The sequence below is a fragment of the Dipodomys ordii genome, unplaced genomic scaffold (genome assembly GCF_000151885.1).
Source record: "Dipodomys ordii isolate 6190 unplaced genomic scaffold, Dord_2.0 Scaffold105, whole genome shotgun sequence".
NCBI lineage: Eukaryota > Metazoa > Chordata > Mammalia > Rodentia > Heteromyidae > Dipodomys > Dipodomys ordii.
Window position 1 is genome coordinate 2,213,131 of NW_012267321.1, and position 20,464 is coordinate 2,233,594.

Here is a 20,464-nt window from a genome sequence, read left to right on the forward strand (position 1 = left end):
CTGTGGCTCAAGCAGTAGAGTGTTAGCCTTGAGCTGAAGAGCTGAAGAACATTGCCCAGACCCAGAGTTCAGGCTCCACAACTGACAGAAAAAAAAGAATAGAAAATGAAATGTTTAGGCATATTCTCAAGAATATGTAGGTCCTTGAACACCATATCCATTGCGGCATGATTCACCACAGCCAAGAAACAACCAAGAATCTCCTTGGTGTCTGCAGAGAAATGAGTGACACTGGTCATATAGAGCAAAGTCAGCAAGTTCAGAGCAGTGGAGTCACAGGCTCAACTGTGGATGAATGCATAAAGAAGATGTAGCCTATTTCCATCACAAACTAAGACTAAGCCAGGAACAAGAAGGAAATCCTGTCATCTGCTGCCACATCTGTGGAAGTAGAGATTGCTGTGGAAAATGCAAGAAATCTGACACAGAAAGGCAAATGCATGTTCTTGAAACAGACAAGAATAGGGCAGAGGAATTGTCAGCAAGACCAGAAGGGTCCAGGTGAGGAATGGAGTCACATGCAATGAGGTAGACCAGAAACCCAGGGTGAGGAGTCACTGCTGATCCTCTCCTGAGCACAGTGACAAATTTCTGCTTCAAAATCACAATGGATATTGATGAAAATGAGTAGGGAATTAGAGAATGAAGCTACCTCCTCAGAAATGACCAGGCATGAAAAGAGATCACTCATCACCCTGCTTTCAGGAATATGCATGAAATGCTTACCTCTAATCTCCAAATGAGGTCTCTAGGGATAAAAACATTTTTAGAAAAAATGGCCATTATTGCCAAAGAAGCTCCTGCACAGAAATGTCTCATTCTATTTTCTTTCTTTTGTGCCAACCCAGGGCTTCGAACTTTGGGCCTGGATGCTGTTGCTCAGCCTTTTTGTTCCAGGTTGGTGCTCTACCACCAGAGAGTGGAGATAAGAATTGGAGATAAGAAACTCATGGACTGGGCTAGGAAGGTGGCTCAGTGGTACAGCACTTGCCTTGCATGCTCAAGGCCCTGGGTTCAATTCCTCAGCACCACATAAGCAAAAAAAGAAAAAAGATGGAAGTGGCGTTCTCATTAAAGTGGTAGAGCGCTAGCCTTGAGCTGAAGAGCTGAAGGACAGCGCCCAGGCCCAGAGTTCAGGCACCACAACCAGACCCCCCTCCCCCAAAAAAAAGAAACTCATGGAATTTCTTCACCAGGCTGGTTTTGAACTTTGATTCTCTGATATCAGGCTCCTGAGATTGCATCAGCACAGGGTTCCATTTTTCTTTTCTAACAGCATATATGATGATAAAACAAAAGGAGACTGAGATGAGGAGGGCTGGGAAGGTGGCTCAGTGGGTAGAGTGCTTGCCTAGCATGCATGAAGCCCTGGGTTCAATTCCTCAGCAGCACACACATAGAAAAAGCCAGAATTGGTGCTGTGGCACCAATGGTAGAGTGCTAGCCTTGAGCAAAAGCAGCTCAGGAACAGTGCCCAAGTCCTGAGTTCAAGTCTCAGAACTGGAAAAAAAAGGGAAGGGACACTTTGCGTAAGAAACTTTGAGGGCACATGGCTTACACACCGCTGAGGTTGTTTACAGTCATCTCACTTCACGCCTTAGTGTCTCTTGCCAGCCTACTGGGATCCAGGAGAGGTAAGCGACTGCACCACTCCCCTGTCCCCTGGAGAAGCACCCACATGAAAGTGAAAAGTGTCTTGATAATTGTCACATTGGGAAAAGAAAAAGGTTACTGAGAACGTGGCTTGCCACCCCAGGTGAAGGGAAAATCACCGCTCCTGTGGGAGACGACCACAGCTGCCACCCTCCTGGACCCCTATCTAAGGAGCCCTCTGAAGCTCTGAAGTTCCCATGTGTGTCTCAGAAACGACCCACCCTGCCATGCACATCCTGAGAGAAGAGGCCAGCATTTGTGTTCACTGCCACTGGAGAGGCGCAGCCTGCAGGAGAGACCCCAGGTTCCACACTCTGGGTAAGTGATACCTTAGGGGCAGAGATTCCAGATTGAAACTGGTTGCATGACAAAGAAACAGGGTAGGATAGGAATGGGCTAGGACAGTGAAAAGAACTGTGGTTCTAGGCCCCTCACCCCCAAGCCCTGTTGGTTCCTAACTTTCTTCTCCCTCACAGTCTGTCCTGGTTTATGACAAGTGAGGAGGAATCCTGATTGTCCAGGGTCTGCAGAAGATGTGTTCACATCAGGGACTCTAGAATGGCATTTGAACCTAAAATTGCCCCTCTCTGTCTCTGTTATCCACCTCCTCCTTCACCCGCACCATCCCCACCGCAGACCTGGTTCATCTTCCTGGTATTTCTTCTGTGACATGTGGGCTCGGTGTTGAGGAAAGGGTGACACCTGGGACCCACTCCCGCAGCCAGTGTATTGAGGTTTAAGCGCATGTGACCCCGGGAACCTGTCATGAATGTTTCAAGTTCCTTTCTTTAGTCATCAGAGAGCTTGAACTTGGGGCTTGCCCATGTTCCTTGAGCCCTTTTTGCTCAAGGCTAGGCCTCTACCACTTTGAGCCACAGGTCTAGTTTTGATTTGCTGGTGCTTAACTGGAGAGAAGAGACTCACAGATTTTCCTTCTTTGGGCTGGCTTTGAATTGGAAATCCAAGGTCTCAGCTCCTGAGTTGCTGGGATTATAGTCTTGAGCCACAAGAGCCTTGCTTGTTTAGAATCTTAGATCTGATTCTACAGAGGAGAAATGTAGCCACCTTCATCTCAGAACCTGACTCACCTTCCCTTAATGCCATTTCTCCAGGTTCACCAATTTCCCTGTACATGCCATCTTCCTCTTCCCGATGGATGAATAGAATTGGATTTTTCCTAATACATGAGATACATTAGGAAAGTATTTCTGGTGGTCTGAATGCTGGATGGAGAATGTTGAATTTCCTTGGCACCATGCAGGCCTCAGTTTTCTAAGCCAGAGCCTCTGGATGAGACTCAAGGAACAGAGAGGATGGGAGATGCCCATGTGTCTATGGGGGTGATCCTCTTAGCCCAGACTGTGGTTGGGTTTGTGGGTAATTTGTCTCTTCTCTCCCATTATCTATTCCTTTCCTGCATGGGGAACAGGATGAGAGCCACAGACTTGATTCTTAGGCACTTAATTGTGGCCAACTTCCTAAGTCTTCTGTGTAGGGGTGTTCCCCAAACCATGGTGGCTTGGGGCTGGAGAAATTTCTTCAATGATATGGGGTGCAAAATGGTCTTCTATCTTTACCGAGTGGGCAGGGGGGTGTCGATCGGTAGCACTTGCTCCCTCAGCATCTTCCAGGCTGTCAGCATCAGCCAGAGGGACTCCAAGTGGGCAGGGCTGAAGGAGAGAGCCCACAAGCACATTGTCTCCACCGTCTACCTCAGCTGGGGGGTCTTCCTCCTGGTGAGTATTGTTTTTCCCGTGTACATGACTAGACCCAAAGAGAACGATAACATGACGATCTTAAAGGCCTATGGATACTGTTCTTCCGTGCGTCACGATCTAGCTGTTGATGTGCTTTACGTGACCATGCTCTCAGTGCCTGATGTTCTGTGTTTGGGGCTCATGCTCTGGGCCAGCACTTCCATGCTTTTTGTCCTGTACAGACACAAGCAGAGAATGCGACACATACAGAGAACCAGTGTCTCCACTAGAGCCTCTCCCGAGTCCAGAGCTACCATAAGCATCCTCCTCCTGGTGAGCGCCTTTGTCTCCTTTTACACTGTGTCCTGCATCTGTCAGATTTGCTTGTCTGTGATTTACAACCCCAGCCCTGTGTTGCACCATATGGCGGCATTTGCTATGGGCTGTTTCCCAGCCCTCAGCCCTTTCCTGCTCATGAGCAGACACTCCACTCACTGCAGCCTCCTCTTCACCTGCACAAAGAAGAAGAAAGTGGTCCTCCCCTGAGGACCACCAAGCTTGCATCTCTGCTGAACTTTGCTTGGCCATTCAACAATCTCCACACCTAGGTAAAAGTCATCTGCTGAGAAATGTCCACACCTGCGCATTTGTGTACTATATATCTGTGTGTGTGTTCATCTGTCTCTATTGTGCTGGCCCACAAAATTATATGAAAGTGGAAATGTTAGATTTTGAAATAATGCTTATTAGATCATGTCAACTTCTTCCAGAGAATCTGTCCCATTACCTGGTGGTGGTGTCAAGTTCAAGATAAACTGGTTAAACTCACCTAACATGTTTTCTTAATTCCATTTTGAGTCTTTTGATTTTTTTTCTTTCTTTAATAGTTACCTATGCAAAAAAGCAAATCATTCTTAAAGCCCTTTCTGTTCTTGAAAAGAAAGTAGTTGGAAAGAAAATAGCAGCTTGGTGGTGGTGATTGATGGCTGTGTTCTGAGTTCCTGAGCAGGTGGGATCTAAGGATCACAGTTCAAAGCCAGTCTAGGCAAAAAATTCTCTGAGACCGTCATCTCCAATAAACCACTAAAAAAAATGTAGGTGGTGTTGTGGCTGAAGTGGTAAAGCGCTAGCCTTGAGCAAAATTGTCCCAGGGATAGAACAGAGGCCCAGAGTTCAAGCCCCAGGACTGGCACAACGACGGAAAGAGAGAATGAAGAACACAGACAGAAAGACAGACAGACAGAGACAGACAGAGAAGAGAGATGGCAAAGAAGGAAGGAAGGAAGAAAGGAAGGAAGGAAGGTAGGTAGAAAGGAAAGAAAGAAGGAAGAAGGAGGAAGGAAGGAAGGAAGGAAGGAAGGAAGATTAGAAGGAAGAAAGGGAGGGAGGGAGTTCTGCTGGTGTAGCACTGACCACAAACATCAAGGCTATTTCCTGACAGTTACTCCCTTAGTCTTGTCTGTGCTTATTTCTTCCACATAATTTATTTTCACAACTCTTTATTTTCCTTGGCGGTTTATGTTATGTATCTCTAGACTCTGCTAATTCAACAAGGACATTAAGTGTACTTTTGAAAAGCACATTTTTTAAATATAAAGTTGTTTTTAAAACACGAAGGCTCCTTGAGAAAGTCCCTTGCTTGGCTATTGTGACATTTCCTGCAGTTCTCCTCATGTCCCTTGTTATGAGGTCACTTTACCACAGCCTCTGGGGTGCAGGTCAGGGCTGCTGTGCTGAATGACAGGCAGGGCCCTCCAGTCCAGGGCTCTCCATCTCCACCCTTTTCTTCTTGGGAATGAAATGCAGGGTGACAGCAAGCCAAAAGTAGCACTGATTTGCCGGGGACAGTCACCAGCCCTGAGCACAAAAGCTCAGGGACATGCCCCAGGCCCTGAGTTCAAGTCCTGGGACCAGCACAGAAAAGGAAAGCAAGTAGATGGCAGGCCTGCCTCCAGGAGCCATCCAGGGACTATGCCAGGTGTTGAGTGGACTGTGGGCTCTGAGGGAGGCGCCTCCTCCTGATCCTGAAGTTCCCACAGCCACCCCACCACAGAAGGGCTTGAACCCCGGGCCCTGCCGTCCCTACACTCCCTCCCCCCACACTGGATTTAGCCAGATTCAGTACCTGCCCTATGCCCTTAATCCAGCCCAAAGTCATTCCACCCAGCACAGTCATGCTCTGGTCTCCTTGGGGAGCTGTCTGGTGTCATCATTAACCTCACACACACCTGGTTCTCTCCTGACCCCTGGTGTTGCCGTCCCCAGAGGTCCTCCCCATCTGTATTAACATGGAGAGCTTGGATGTGGACTTAGCCTCCTGACCTAGGGGTAGCGCGTCCTCCACCAGCTTCCTGCCTTCTGAGGCTTTCCCTACCCCCACCCCACCCCTCTGAGCACCGGCTCCCCAGGAGCACCCCACCCTCCACCCACCTCACACTCTGTCTTGAGCAGGATCCAAATCCAAGACAAGCCAAGCCCTGCGCTCCTCTTCCCCCTCAGCTCTCCACAATGCTCCATGCGCTTTTCCTCTTTTTTATTTTTGGTCGGCCGTGGGGCTTGAACTCTGGGCCTAAGTGCTGTTCCTCAGCTCTTCAGCTCTGCATCCCATTCAGCCCTGCAGTCTGCTGGAAGCACAGCCGCTCGTCATCATGCTGACATGCAGCCCTGCCTGGACTCGTTACTTCTGGAGAGTTCACACATTCAGGACATCTCTCTCCATCTCTGTCTCCTCCTTTCTTCCTGAGCACCCTAGGTTCTGTGCCACCATCTTGTACCAATCTCTTTCCTGTCCCCTGTGTCCTTGCCATGAGGTGGCCGGACCCCCGACTCCTTCTCCCTTGCAGCACACCTGCCAGCCAGCGCTCACAGCCAGCTCCTGACTTGGCTTCATTCACAGCAGCACCTGGTGACTATGCTCAATATGAAGGAGGGATGAGACACGCTCAACTCTCACTCCTGGGGATGAGTTGTAGCTCCTGACAAAGCCTTCCAGGAAAAATGGGTTGTGACACAAAGGTGCGACTCAGCCCATGAACTGGCTGGGAGGTCAGCTCCCCCCCACACCTTGCACCCTTAGCTTGAGGGCTCTGGCCCCACCTCTTGTGCACCTCCTGCTGGTAGAGCATGCCACACTGTGGTTGCCATCCTCGCAAAACAACCAGCCTGGAGAAGCGCTGCCATTGTGATCAAAGCAGCGGAATCCGGAAGGGCCAAGAAAGTCCTGTCCTGAGGAGTTTTTGGGGGAAGTGCTCACGCCAGGTCAGATCTGGGAGTAACCATTGACTGACACCTAGCACAGGTGCCATGTGACTTCTGTTCCTGGGTCACACCCGAGTCCTGGCATGATGGTGGCCACTATTGTACACTGCTCACACCTTGCCTTGTCATGTCCCTACCAGACTGTATCTACCTTCCCATTGTTTCTACGTCATTAAAATCCCTAACTACTCACTTCTTACAGCTGATAGTGCCTTGGCAGAGAAACCTTTAAAGCAGATGGATCCTTGTCATAATGAATTATTGGCGGGTGTGGGTGGGAAATCAGTTGTGGGGCTTGAACTCAGGACCTGGGTGATGTCCTTGAGCTCTTTTACTCATGGCTAGTGCTCTACCACTTGGAGCTTAGTGCCACTTCCAGTGTTCTGGTAGGGAACTGAAGAATCTGCTGGACTTTTCTGCCCAGGCTGGCTTTGAACTGTGATCCTCAGATCTCAGCCTCAGTCTCTAAGATGACAGGTGTGAGCCACAGGTGTCCAGGGACTTACTCTTCAAATGATCCAGGACTGGTTGAGCCACACTTGCAGTTTTGGGTGGAATGTAACGTGGGCATGGTGCATGATCTTTCAATGCATTGTTGAAATTACTTGCAGGTATGTTATATTAAATATTTTACATCTGTGCTCTTCAAGGAAATAGGTGTCTAATCTTGTCTCTAGTCTGTTCTTATTTTGATATGAGAGGAAGTTTGGTAGCCTTCTTCCTTTCCTAGTTTTTGAACCTGTCTGAGGAGTATTGGTGGTAACTCTGAACACCTGGTGGAACCTGTCAGTGAATTTATTTACTGCTTGATTACAGATATAGTTAGGTGACTAAAATCATCTTGGATCAAACCTGATGGGTCCAACAAGCAAAGAAGTGAATCCATTTCTTGTATATTTTCTAATGTGTTGGATTAAGTTTCTAAAATACTTCCCAGTGACAACTGGAATTTAAACTGTTATGACATTCTAGTTTTCTTAGTTGATGTCTCCACTGTTCTTGCATGAAGGCTTGTCAGTCTTAGCTATCTTATCAAGGAAAGTTCTTACCTTTCTTGATTTTTTTTTGTCAGTCCTGAGGCTTGAACCCTGGGCCTGAGCACTGTCCCTCAGCTCATTAGCCCAAGGCGAATACTCTATCACTTGAGCCACAGTCACCACTTCCAGTTTTCTGGTGGTTTATTGGAGATGAGTCACATGGACTTTCCTGCCTCAGCTGGCTTTGAACCATGATCCTTAGATCTCAGCCTCCTGAGTAGCTAGGATTACAGGCATGAAACACCAGCGCTCAGCTTCTTTCATGGATTTTTTTTACATTGTTCTTTTAAACTCCATTTTTTTCATTTTTACCCTGATTTGTGTGTGTGTGTGTGTGTGTGTGTGTGTGTGTGTGTGTGTGTGTGTATGTGTGTGCCTGTCCTAGGGCTTGAAATCAGGGCCTGGGAACTGTTGCTAAGCTTCTTTAGCTCCAGGCTAGTGTGCTACCACTTGAGCCACAACTCAAGTAGCTTATTGATAGTTTATTGATAAAAAGCCTCATGGACATTTCTGCTGCCTTTGAACCACAATCCTAAGATCTGTGCTTCTGGAGTAGCTCTGATTAGTGGTGAGCAGCCATCAGTGCCTGGCTGGCTCTATGCTGATTTTTATGATTATCTCTCTTTTCTGAGGAGGGGTCCAGTCGTGGAGCCTGAACTCTGTGCCTGGGCATTGTCCATCATCTCTTCAGCTCAAGGCTAGCACTCTGCCACTTGAGCCACAGTGCCACTTCTGGCTTTTTTTCCCCTGATGTGGTGCTGAGGAATTCAACCCAGGGCCCCAAGCATACAAGGCAAGTGCTCTACCATTGAGCTACCTTCCCAGACCTTATGGTTATCTTTCTATCCACTGTTCTGGGTTTGCTTTTAGACTGTGCTTCATTGTTGATTGCATTTGAGACATCTGACTGTTTTCATGCCAGGCCCCCACAGCTGTAAATTCCCTGAGAAGTTTTGCTTCATACCAGAGGTTCTGGAAAGTTGTGGTATTGTTTTGATTCTTGAATTTGTAAACTTGTTCCTTCATTTGATCCTTAAGTCTTATGGCGACTTTGGGCTCCATAGCCTATCACTTGATGAGAGGGGGTCTTAAGCCAACATTCTAACTTGGCCTGGACTTACGGGTTCATGGCATCCAGTAGTACTAGTTCATGAAACCGGGGCAGCAGTAGGCATCTGTGTGGTGGCTCGCTGTCTGTCAGTAGAGAGTGACAGTCTTCATCTCATCAACCTAACTTGGGTTTGATGTCACCCCTGCTCTAGTGGGAAAAGCAACTGGGGCTCCCTTTCAGGTCAGTTTCCATTTGCTTGGGGCAGTTTTCCACCCTGAACTTTCAGTTTTCAGTCTTGGGTGGTGAAGTGTCATCTCTATGCAGTGTAGGTTTATAACTGGGCCGGGCCAGCTCTCCCTCCTGGCTGACAGGCACAGGGTAGAGCCGGGTCACTGCTTTATAGTTCGGACAGGTGTATACAGATACGGAAAATACTGTCAGCTTTATGTTGTATATCAATTCCCCACCACCAAATAGCTCCAAATTTTTAATATACTTTCTATTGCCATCTACTCCTTTCTATCTTGTATATTTGTCTGTTCTGCTAAAAAACAACTTTCCATGAAGAACAAAGCCTGGCACCTGCAGGAAAATGGATGGAACTGGAATTCATCATACATCTTGGTAAGGAAAACAAGCCAGACAAGAAACGTAAATATGTTTTTCTCTGGAAGAATCCAGACTTTAAAAGACAAAAACCTAGCCACATGCCAGTGGCTCACTATTGTCATCCTAGCTACTCAGAAGGCTGATATATGAGGATCATGGTTTAAAAACCAGCCAGGGCAGGAAAGTCCATGAGACTCTTACCTCCAATAAACAACCAGAAAACCAGAAGTGAGGCTGTGGCTCAGGTGGTAGAGTGCTCACCCTCAATGAAGAGCTGAGGCACAGCAGCCAGGACCCAAGTTCAATCCACATGAGTAACCAAAAAAAAAGATATAAAATTGTAAAGGAGACTCACACTGATGTCCTGGACACAGGGGCCTTGGGCATGCTTGAGGTACCCAGTGGGAAACCGAGGCTTTGAGACAATGCTATGTGCTCATCAAAAAAATGGATGATTTTCCCAGGGCAGGGGTGTTGCTCAGTGAACAGTAAGAGGACTTGAGCAGTAGGAAGATGTGAATAATAGGAGGCAGCCCGGGTCCTTGGCCAGCTCTGCCACAGTAGGCAGCATGCCTAGGGGTCAGGATACTCAGTGTGAGTGCTTAGGACTAAGTCTCCTCACAGAAAATTGCAGAGACCAAGGCCCCAGGACACTCCCCCCAACACCCACTAAAACCTGAGGGCCAACTGTTTCTACACCTTTATTTCTTTGTGAAAAGAGGGAAAAAAGGAATAAAATATAAACAGTACAGTTGACACAAATAAACCACCGGGGTGAAGGGTGGGTGGAGGGAGGGGAGAGAGGTCACAGGGAGGTGGGGATGGGGTCCCCATCTCAGCAGCAAGAGGCAGTGACCGGGATGCTCACGTCTCTCCCTACAGGGCAGGAGTGGCGCCTTCCTCCTGGCTGCTGTCCATCTTACTGCGTGTCCCTCAGCCTTTGGGAGGGGGCCGGACGCCGTCTCCCCAGGTGGCTCAGGGAACGTGGGTGGGGCCAGGTCTGGGATCAGGCCAAGCACAGGGAGGGCTGTCAGGGACACACTGGTTCCATGAGGGAGGATCTCAGGGAGGGCTGAGCCGAGGGTGGGCCAGAGGCTGGGCACTGGAGGCCCAAGCACTGGCTCTTCTTCCAGCATCAGGCAAGAGACAGAACTGGAGGAACAGGAATAGGTCGGCTCTGAAGCCCAGCCTGGCCCTCTTGTGCCCCTGCCCAGGCCCCACCACCCTACCCATCCACCAGCATGTCTGGCCCTCCAGCGCCTGCCTGGCACTGCCACCCTCTGGCCCTCCCGGGCCCCTGTCCGGGCACCACTACCCCTCCCACCTGCCACCGCCCACCCACCACCATCCCGCACCGGTGAAGGCCTCCTGGGCAAAGTACTTGACGCCCACATCCTGGTCGTGGGTCAGCTTCTCCAGGACTGGCTTGACCTCGTTCTTCAGGGTGCTGGAAACAGAGGGGAAAGGGCTGGAGCATGAAGCTGATGGGGCCCACAGCTGGAAACTCAGTTCAGGCCTGGCCATTCCCTGTGGAATTACAACTTGCATCTCCAGATGACTAGCGATGCTGAGCCATCCTTCCCCTCCCTTCCCTTCACATCCCCCTCCCCAGAAGGCTCACCACGGCCACTGCTGACTCCTCAGTCTACAGTGAAGCTGACACTGGGAGGAAGCAGCAGGGAGCAGTGGCAGCTGAACACAGTGGTGCACATCTGGAATCCCAGTCACTGAGGAAGCCCTAGCAATAGTGGGCGTTGTGTCACCTGTTATCCCAGTGGTGTGAGCAGCATGCACAGACCAGGCAGCCTGGGCCACACACGCACTCTGTGAAATATAACAAAGGCAAAAAGCTGGGGGCATGGCTCAAGTGGCAGAATGCTTGCCTAGCGAGATCAACCCTCTGTATCACCACAAAGGAAGAAACAGTGTAGCTGGAGAGGAGCATAAGAACAGCGAGTCCCAGCTCACCTGTTGTGGAGGATGGGCCCGAACTTCTGTAGGGACTTGGCCACATTGAAGAGGACCTTGGCAACGGGGTCCCCTGCCATGTGCACGACGGTGGGCAGCATGTGCTTGGTGGTGATGTCCTGCCCGCACACCTCCGACAGAACCTGGCCAAGCGCGGGCACATCATCAGTACAGTCAGCGCCTGCCACCTGGGCCCGGCATGGTAACGGTGTGCACAACTGACAACACCTCCCTGCGACTATGATTTACAATGAGTTCAACTCTGAACACGCAGCCAACGATGTGTCTCACACCAGCTCACCCACGCCCAGGCCAAGGGTGCCGGAGGCCTGGAGCCCACCCAGCTCCAGAAGTGTACCGCTGGCCCTGGCCCCAGCCTCTCCACTCCCAAGCATGGTTTAACGGTGGGGCCGGCCATGCCCCTCCCCTGGCAAGCTGGCACCTGAATGCAGGTGTGGTGCAGGCCACACTCATGTTTATGCAGAAGGGGGTGGCCATGCAGTGCAGGTAGTTAGGGTGTACAGACATAGCCAGCATCTTGGGGATCATGGTGACATGTGCCCACTCCTTCCCAAACTTCTCCATCAGCTTCTTGAGGTTTCTGGTGGCTGACTCACAGATGGCATAGACTGCAAGGGGGACAGGAAGGCCACAGGGGAGTTTTAGAGTGGGTCATGGCTCAGCACCAACCTTCCCCAGGGTTCCAACAGCGGGGGGCAGGGCACAGACAGAACAGCTGCGTGGCCCCACCCACTGGCTGCCAGCTCCTTGTGGCAGGACTCACCATGGTCCACCAGCCATGCCATGCACAACGAGTTGAGTTTCCCGTCAAAGAATTCCACTCCCTGACATAAGGAGAGGTGGTGAGGGCTCCAAGGGTGAGGGAGTCTGGCCTGCCTCCTCTCCCCTCCCCACCGTACCCGGCATGCCCTGGATCATGCACCAGCTGCCCAGCCAGCAAGGGCATGTACTCAATGATGGCCAGCTGCACCCACCACTTGGCATCCTCGGCTAGCTCCACGATGGCGGGCAGCAGTGACTAGGACAGCTGCTGGATGTTGATCACCTCTTTCACGCAGTCCAGGTTGGAGATGATGTTCAGCCGCACCTCCGGGCACTGCAGAGGATGGGGCTCCAGTGATGCCTGGCCCAAGGCGGCTCAGAATGGGGGGAGGGGAGTGCCACCCCACAGCAACACCCTACAGACCTGTCATCTCCCCAGGGCCACTGCCCAGCCCCAACCTGGCCCCAGGGACACAGTGACAAGGCTACATACAGAGCCACACTTGACATTAAGTGATGGAGGCTTGGGCATCATATGACACCTGCAGTCATTCTGAGAGAACTTGCAGGAATCATGAGAAAAAATAATGCAGTGGGAGAAGAAAGGTGAGCCCCAGCTCTGCCCAGGACAGCTGTGTCAGGACCCAATTGAGGCTGGAGCCAGGAGGGCGGAGTCATGGCACTTGGCCCACCAGTACTGAGACTTGCCCCTTTCATTCCTGTCACCTCAACTCCCTCCACTGACATGAGATCCCACCAGAGCACAGCCCTGCCTCCAGGGCAAGCCTCATCCATGCCATGCCCCCACTATCCAGCAGGGCCGGGGCAAACACAGCAGGTGCTCCATGACAGAAAGAGTTTGAACTGCTTCTGCCTCCTAGATTGTGAGCTCTGATCAACCCCACATGTGCATGCTTACCCATCACACAATGACTCATCACTCAGCTCAGAAGCCCCCCTGTTCCCCCCCCCCCCCGCTGGACTCCATGATAGCCATCAATCACCTTGGCAGGGGGCTAGGGGAGGGGAGATTCACCTAGTCCTTCAGCTATCCCAGGAAGAGGAGCAGGAGGTGCTTGAGGGTGTTGTCTTTGCCCAGGATGGGAGAGAGGCCCATGATGATGGAGGCCAGGGCTGACTTCACATATTGGTTGGCATCTGACACTAGTTCCTGGGAGGGACAAGGGAGGGAGGCCCAGGGAGACCTGCCTCAGCCTCTTCTGCACATGACTGGCAGGGGGCATGAGGGTGGGCTGCAGGGTCCATGCCTCCATCTCCTTGGCTGCAGCCTGTGACCCAGGTGCCTGGGGCATTTCCACAGCCTGTTCTGTGCCCTCTTTCCTGTCCAGCTGATTCCCTCTGCCAAACCAATTACCTTGATACACGGCAAGATCTGGGTCATGATCACGATCTCCTGACAATCTGTCGAGAGGTTCTTGCAGAACTCTGTGGGCCAGGGTGGGGGATGAGATGGAGCCGGCTGCATCTCCACCCTGAGCACCCCTCCTCAAGCATGGGTCACGGGCACCCACCTTTCACTTTGTGGGAGGCCGCGGCCCTCACCTTGGCCTCACAGTTCTTCATCAGGTTCTGGAAGGCGGGCACCAGGTCTGTCTTGGTGATCTCAGGCCCCATTGCTTTCTGGAGCTGTAAACCCAGGACCAGGAAGTGGCGGGGTGTGTGGAGTGAAAGGGGGTCTGGCAGCCTCTCTCAGCTATTGAGGCCAAAATCTAGGCGGAAGCTGTGCAGGTGTGGAGATGGGGCAGGCTGCTCTCCCCAGAGCCAGCCCTCGTCTCCAGCAGCGTGCGCCGAAACCACAGACCTTAGTTCACATGGGGCTTTCTGTGACCGGATCCACAAACATGCCAGCGATGAAGAGTCTCCTGCTTTTACATTTATACTAAAATATAGTGGGCTGAGTCACTAAATGGGCAGGGGAGCTAGGGAGAGACTCCTCAGAAGAGGGAAGAATGGCAAAGAAACACATGAGGAAATGCTCATCATCTCTGGGCATGAAGGAATTACAATCACAACAACCCGGAGATTCCATCTTAATCCAGTTAGATTGGCCAGCATTTTTAATTCGAACAAATGCTGGTGGGGATGTGGAGAAAAGGAGCCCTACTGTGCACCTGGTGGGAATGTGAACTAGTGCAGCCACTCAGCACAGCAGTCTGCAGGTTCCTCCAAATACTACACACAGACTTTCCCTCCCACCCACTCTTGGGCATCTACACTGAGCATCATGACAAGGACACCTGCACACCCATGTTCACTGCCACAATACTCACAATAGCCAAGATATGGAAACAGCCCAGATGCCCCACAGTACATGAGTGGACCCACAAAATGTGAACAATGGTACTTTACACAGTCATTAGAAAGAATAAAATAATGTCATTTGCAAGGAAATGGATGGAACTAGAACAAATCCTGAGAAGTGAGGTAAGTCAAGACTGGAGATTAATGGTGCACGTTCTCTCTGATATAAGGAAGTTAGATCTAAAATGCACTGGGATATGACAAATGTCACAGGATTCCAGAGACTCACACACAGTGAGACCAAAGGAGAGTAGTCTTAGGAGAGAATCACAAAGGCCCAATGCCTAAGCGTCTTTTCATATTTATATAAAATATTACACATACTAAAACAAAACCCAAGATGTGGAAACAAAATACATATATATTTTTTGGTTTTAGCTTTTGTTTTTTTTTAATTTTAATTTTATTTTATTGTGAAGATACTGTACAGAGGGGTTACAATTACATGGGCAGGATAATGCGTACATTTCTTACCAAGCATTGCAGCCTCCTCCTTTTGTTTACCCTTCACATCCCTTCCCAGCCTCCCCCCTCCCCCCCAATCCCAATCTTTCTCCTTCCCCCCCTTTCCCCCCCACACCAACGTTGTAAAGCTCATTTTGGACATGAAAACTTGTACTTCTCATTGTTGCAACAGGTCCACCTATATCTTTAAACAACTGGTTTTTCCCCATCTCCTCCTCAAGTTGGTTTTAGCTTTTTATACTTCTGTGTTCTTTATCTCATAAAGAGTCTGTTCTCATGTTATCTTTGGGAGGGTACAGGGAGGGAAAAAGGATAGAAAGAAAAGTGCATCCATGGAGTTCACAGGACACTGATGAAAATGAACTGCACAACTCGTGGGTAGAGATGGGAGGGAGGGACTGGGAGGGAATGAGAGAACAGCAGACACTCACTGTACAAAAGGAAATGTCCGCATTCTCTGACTCATGCATGCCATTGTAATCCCTCTGTGTATCCCCTCTATAATAACAGTACACATGTATAAAATGGGCTGTGCACAGCAGCTCACACCTACAATCTAGCTAGCTATGCAGGAGGCAGAGTTAGAGAATTGGAGTCCAAGGTTAGCCTAGGCAAAGATGGAGATCCTAGCTGAAAAATAAATCCAAAGGGTAGGGTGTGCCTCAAGAAGGGGGGCACCTGCCCAGCGAGCACAAGACCCCAGTTCACAGCCCCAGTTGCCAGTATGAACACACGTCTGGACGAATGTGTGCCTAGTGACTCTGCCTTTTCTTGGTTGCCAGAGATGCCTTACACTTGCTCCTGAGCACCACTTGCTCCTGACCACCAGCAGAGCCGATGGGTCCACACTAAGGGCACACACAAAGGTAGCCCTCCAAGGGCCTCATGCTGTTTTACCAGTGTAACTGGTATGGAGTGCTGGTGGGCAGTCCTGTTTCTACCTCAGCTCCTTGTCTGTCTGCAGCTTCCACTCCTGGGTAGGACAAGAGTCTCCCTTGGAGCCCAGGACAGAGAGCTTCACTTTCCCACCTTTCCAGGTCCTTGCCTTGTACAAAGCAGGGCGAGTGACAGCTTCCCAGTGTGAATGTGCACCCCTGACCCTGCCAAGATCCAGCCCTGGCTTCTCTGCCCACGGACGTCAGGCTGCCCGCTCCCATGCAGGACAGACACGCGTCCCTCTTCCCTTCAGCCTTGGCCCTGCCTGTGCACTGAAGGACTCATGCACCACAGTGAACTTGTTGGCCACCATGTAGCGGACGTGCCAGGACCTGTCCTTGGCCGCCTGGCACAGTGTGGGCATCACCAGGGCCCCCAGGTCCTCCTGGGGTAGGAGCTGGGCAATGTTCACACACACTTCCACCACCAGCAGCCGCACGGAGTCCTGGGGAGCAGAAGGGGTGCTGAGTGTCCATGGGGCATAAGGGCAGAGGGCCCAGTGGCAGAATGAGGGAGGGGGAAAGGGGGGGAGGAGGAAAGGCGGAGCAGGGACCCACCTGATCATCAGAAGCTAGGTTGGAGAACATGGGGATGATCTCACTCTTGACATTGTCCAGCTCTAGGACCTTGGCAAACTCCCCCAGCTTGGAAGCTGTGGCCCATCCCACCATGGGGGTGTTATCTGAACAGAGGTTTTGTAAGTACCTGGGGATCTTGAGTGGCGCTGGGCAGGAAGAATTCAAGGAGCCAGGAGAGATCAGAGGGCGTGGACCCTTGGGTGCCATGGTTGTTGCCCAGGGCATAGGAGGCTTCACTCAGGATGGGAGGAAGATTAGGAGGTGGGCCTTCGGCCAGGGCAGCTCAAGGGAGCAGCAGGTAGGGTAACTGTGCATTCACACTCACATGGGAGGGGGAGGGGACTGCCACTGAGGCCCAGCAGGTGACCTGACCCCAGGGGACAGGACAGGGGCAGTTGGGCAGACCGTGGCAAGGGAGCCCCAGACTCACTGGTAGAGCTCTGCTTTCATAGCGCTGGACACTCACAGGTAGCAGACGGAGAAGAGGCTGCAGGCCAAGGTGCGGGAAGTGAACCAGTCGCCCCCCGCCAGCCGTTTCACCAGGGGCACGAAATGGGCTTCGAGGTCAGAGGGTGAGTGCTCATGGGAGATGGCCCGCAAGGACACCATCGCTTTGTCCCGCACCAATGTCTCCTCCACTGTGGCGAGCGACTCCAGTGGGGGCTGCAGGGGCAGGGGAGGTGTGGGTGGCACTGATGCTCTGCTCAGTCCTCCAGCCTTGAGGCCATCCCCCTGGACAGCACCCAGCCCCCCTACCAACCCTGCTCCATGGCTTCTGTCTCTGCTCCGGGGATGGGAGTGAGGACCCCACATGCTATACTCACCAGCAGGCAGTGCACATACTCTGGACTCCCCACCAGGCCGGTAAAGGTTCCCAGCTGCTCAGTCAGGGCCAGAAGGACCTCATCCTCAGTGTAGATGGTGTCTATAGGGGCGGGGCATTCCCATCACAGCCCACCCTGGGACCCCGGTACCCTGGGATCCCAGTTCCAAGATTACAAGCTTGCTGTCAGTACCCACAGTTTTCCCATATGGCCAGCACAGAGAACAAGATAGGAGCTGGGGATGTGTGGGGGAGCACTGAGTGACAGGGCCACTCTACACCCCTCAGGGAGGGGAGACTGAGTCTCATCTTGTGCAACACTGTGGCAAGCAGATTTCCTGTTCAGGTACAGCGTACACTCTCAGCACTGTTCTCTGCCAAAAATCCTTTTCTATCTGTTCAGACTTGGTTCAGCTACTGCCTCCTGGAGACTTTGCAGGCTGTCCCCTCCCCCCAGTCTGCCCCCAACCACCGGCCCCTGTGCCTGGCTCCCACCGAAGACAGCGCCAAGCCAGCCACAGTCTCAGGCCTCAGGGCTGGGCAGGGCAGGCCAGGGCACAGGGATCTCTGGGATTCTTCCTTTCTGACCTAGGACTCACCACAGGAAGCGCAGCACCCAGGACTCAGAGTACCACCTCCAGAACCGTGATATTACACTGCTGTCCTTTAAGATGCCAGCCTGGCGTTTTGCTCGACCCCACAATCATGCTGCAGTAATCACTTACAAAACCAGTCATGCATGTTCTACAGGCGTGAGGCTGAGGCTTCTGCTTTTCTGTCTGGACAGCACCACCTTTTCCCAACGGACATGGCACCTGCCACATGCAACTGGATTGGCTCCCAGGCAGCAAGTCCAAAGAAGGGACCTAACGTTCCTTGGAGCTCTGAGCCCCATGTGTCTAGATACCTGGCAGCTCTTGGTCTGAAGCTCCCACATTCCCCCCATCCCAAGCCCCAGTTCTTTCCATCCAGGCAGGCAGAACATTGTCTGATGAGACTGTCCTCCCAGCTGACACTTAGGTGTTAAGCGGACTGAATGCTCCCCATGTCTCTAGTACGAGTCACAAGACTGTGTCCACCTGGCAGAGCCCGAAGCAGGTCTCAGGCTGGGAGTCTCACTCCGGGTCTGCGGCTGCCTTCCAGCAGACTTTCGAGAGGACATCCTGCCTCCACCTTTCTCTTCCTCAGCCTTCCCCTCAACACAGTCCTGCAGTACATAAAGATTGTCTACCTGCACCTCAGCCTCTGTACCCCATCATCCAGGACCCCTGCCATGGGCTTCTCTTATTAAGCAGAAGCCATCTCCAGGCATCCCCACTGCACTGGGCCCCACGAGTACCCACCTGTAAGGAAGGAGAGGAGTTCACTTCACGTCCTTTCCACTCTTAGGGCCAAGGCGATGGTGGACAGCTTCTTGATGCTGTTGAGGTGAAGCTGAGGAGAGAACAAGGAGGGAGAATGTCAGTAATCCCAGACTCAAGGGAGCTCCACAGTGCTGGGAGCAGACACTTAGCACACGCACCATGTCCTCCTCTGACCTGGAGCTCACAGTTCAATAGAAACAGTGCACTTTCTGAGTTCACGTAAGATCAGACACGCTGCCCACCACTGGCTACTACACCACATACTCCACTTAGTAGCAGCCGCTGCCTAGCATGCATGCATGCATGCTCTGGGCCAGGCCCTAGACAACGCACACACACCTGCGACCTCACTAAACTCTCAAAGCAATTGTACAAGTTGCAAAGCTGGCTCACAGCGTCAATCCTGTGAGGCACAGCACAAGGCAGAACCTCTGGCCAGCTCACAGAAGTAAGAGGATGGCTGGTGGAGCAGGCATTTAAACACAAGACTTGTGGCTAATGGTGATGATGAGAGAACAAACAATAGCATAGTATTACTACAAAAACAAAAGTCAGGTATGCTGATGCACACCTGTAATCCCAGTACTCATTGGACTGATGTGGAAGATTCGTGACTTCAAAACCAGCCTGAGGTACATAGTAAAATCTTTTCTCAAAATAACAATGACAACAGAGGGGCAGCTTCAGCCACATTGTGGGCAACACCATGGGTGAACGGGAACCTGAGACTGTACAAGTGGTTCTGGGTGCACAGTTTCTGGCTCATTAACTCCCTCTGGAATGCAGGCCATAGAACCTGAGCTTTGTTTCTGAAGAGGGCCATGGTAACTACTGTGCCCAGTGTTTACATCTCAGATCCATCGCAGCAGAATCCTGACCAGTGTCTGATGGTACATCCCAAGACCCGTTACGGAATGGGTTCAGCCTCACGTGACAACAGGGTGCAGGTGTAGCCGCTGCTAGTCCCCCAGCCTGGCCTTGTCAGCACCCTGTCACACCCTTTCTGCTTGATCACACTTTGACACAGTCTTCCCCATCTAATGAAGTCTGCATAAAAAAAAAAAGAACAAAACGAGAGGTTTTGGAGAGCTTCCAGAGAGGTGAAGATGTGAGGGTTTGTGGAGTGTAGGGAGTGTAGACAAGACACTCGGCTCCCGGGGCCTTGCCATACACATCTTTTCAGTAGCATCCTTTATGGTGAACCTGTGAGGATTTGTCCCTTATCCTGATTCCTTTGAGCTGATCAGCCCCATGTGGGGGCAGAGTCAGAAACACAGCAAGCAACCTGGGCCTTCACATCTGCAGCAGGGGAATTAGGGTGAGAACTGAACCAAATTAGAAGGGCCGGGCTGTGTCTACTGTTGCATAAGGAAATGCTCTGGTGGTAGAGCACCAGCCAATGAGCAAAAGCATCAGATACCCAGTTGAAGTTCTAATCTTAGGTTCTGCCTTGTGCTGTGCCTCACAGGATTGACGCTGTGAACCAGCTTCGCACCTTGTACAATTGCTTTGAGAGTTCAGTGAGGTCGCAGGTGTGTGTGTGTTGTCTAGGGCCTGGCCCAGATAAAAAAAAAAGAAAGAAAAAAAAGGAAATGCTTGCTTTCTACTGGGGAGAAATGATCACACTTTTCAGGGCCAAAGCTTTTCTGTGGACTCTGCTGCAAATGTGGAGAAAAATCAGGGAATTTTGTTTGTCTTTACACATGGGCTGTAAGCTAGTTCCCAGTCTGAAGACAGTGCTGGTGAACAGGAAAGTAGTGTCTGTGGGTGAGTGTTTCAACATCCCATGTTATGTTCACTCTGAATTGAGGGTTGGTCCTAGAGCCAACCACAGTGTCCTCCTAAGCACCCCAGCTGGAGAAGAGTCAGTACACAGAGGGCACAGCCTGGGAACAGAGGCAGGGGGAGGCTGAGGATACA

The 20,464-nt window shown here is 51.3% G+C and overlaps 1 protein-coding gene and 1 pseudogene across 1 annotated transcript; one reads left to right on the forward strand and one right to left on the reverse strand.

The window, feature by feature from the left end:
- The first annotated feature begins 2,966 nt into the window (after window positions 1-2,966).
- On the forward strand, window positions 2,967-3,896 carry LOC105994189 (vomeronasal type-1 receptor 4-like). Its single transcript, XM_013027618.1, has one exon. The coding sequence runs from the start codon at window positions 2,967-2,969 to the stop codon at window positions 3,894-3,896; it is 930 nt and encodes a 309-aa protein (XP_012883072.1).
- Window positions 3,897-10,440: 6,544 nt separating this feature from the next.
- LOC105994190 lies at window positions 10,441-19,367 on the reverse strand (annotated as a pseudogene).
- Window positions 19,368-20,464: the final 1,097 nt, after the last annotated feature.

Coding starts and splice junctions, on each gene's coding strand:
- LOC105994189 (XM_013027618.1), top strand. CDS start 2,967: ATGGGAGATGCCCATGTGTCTATGGGGGTGATCCTCTTAGCCCAGACT.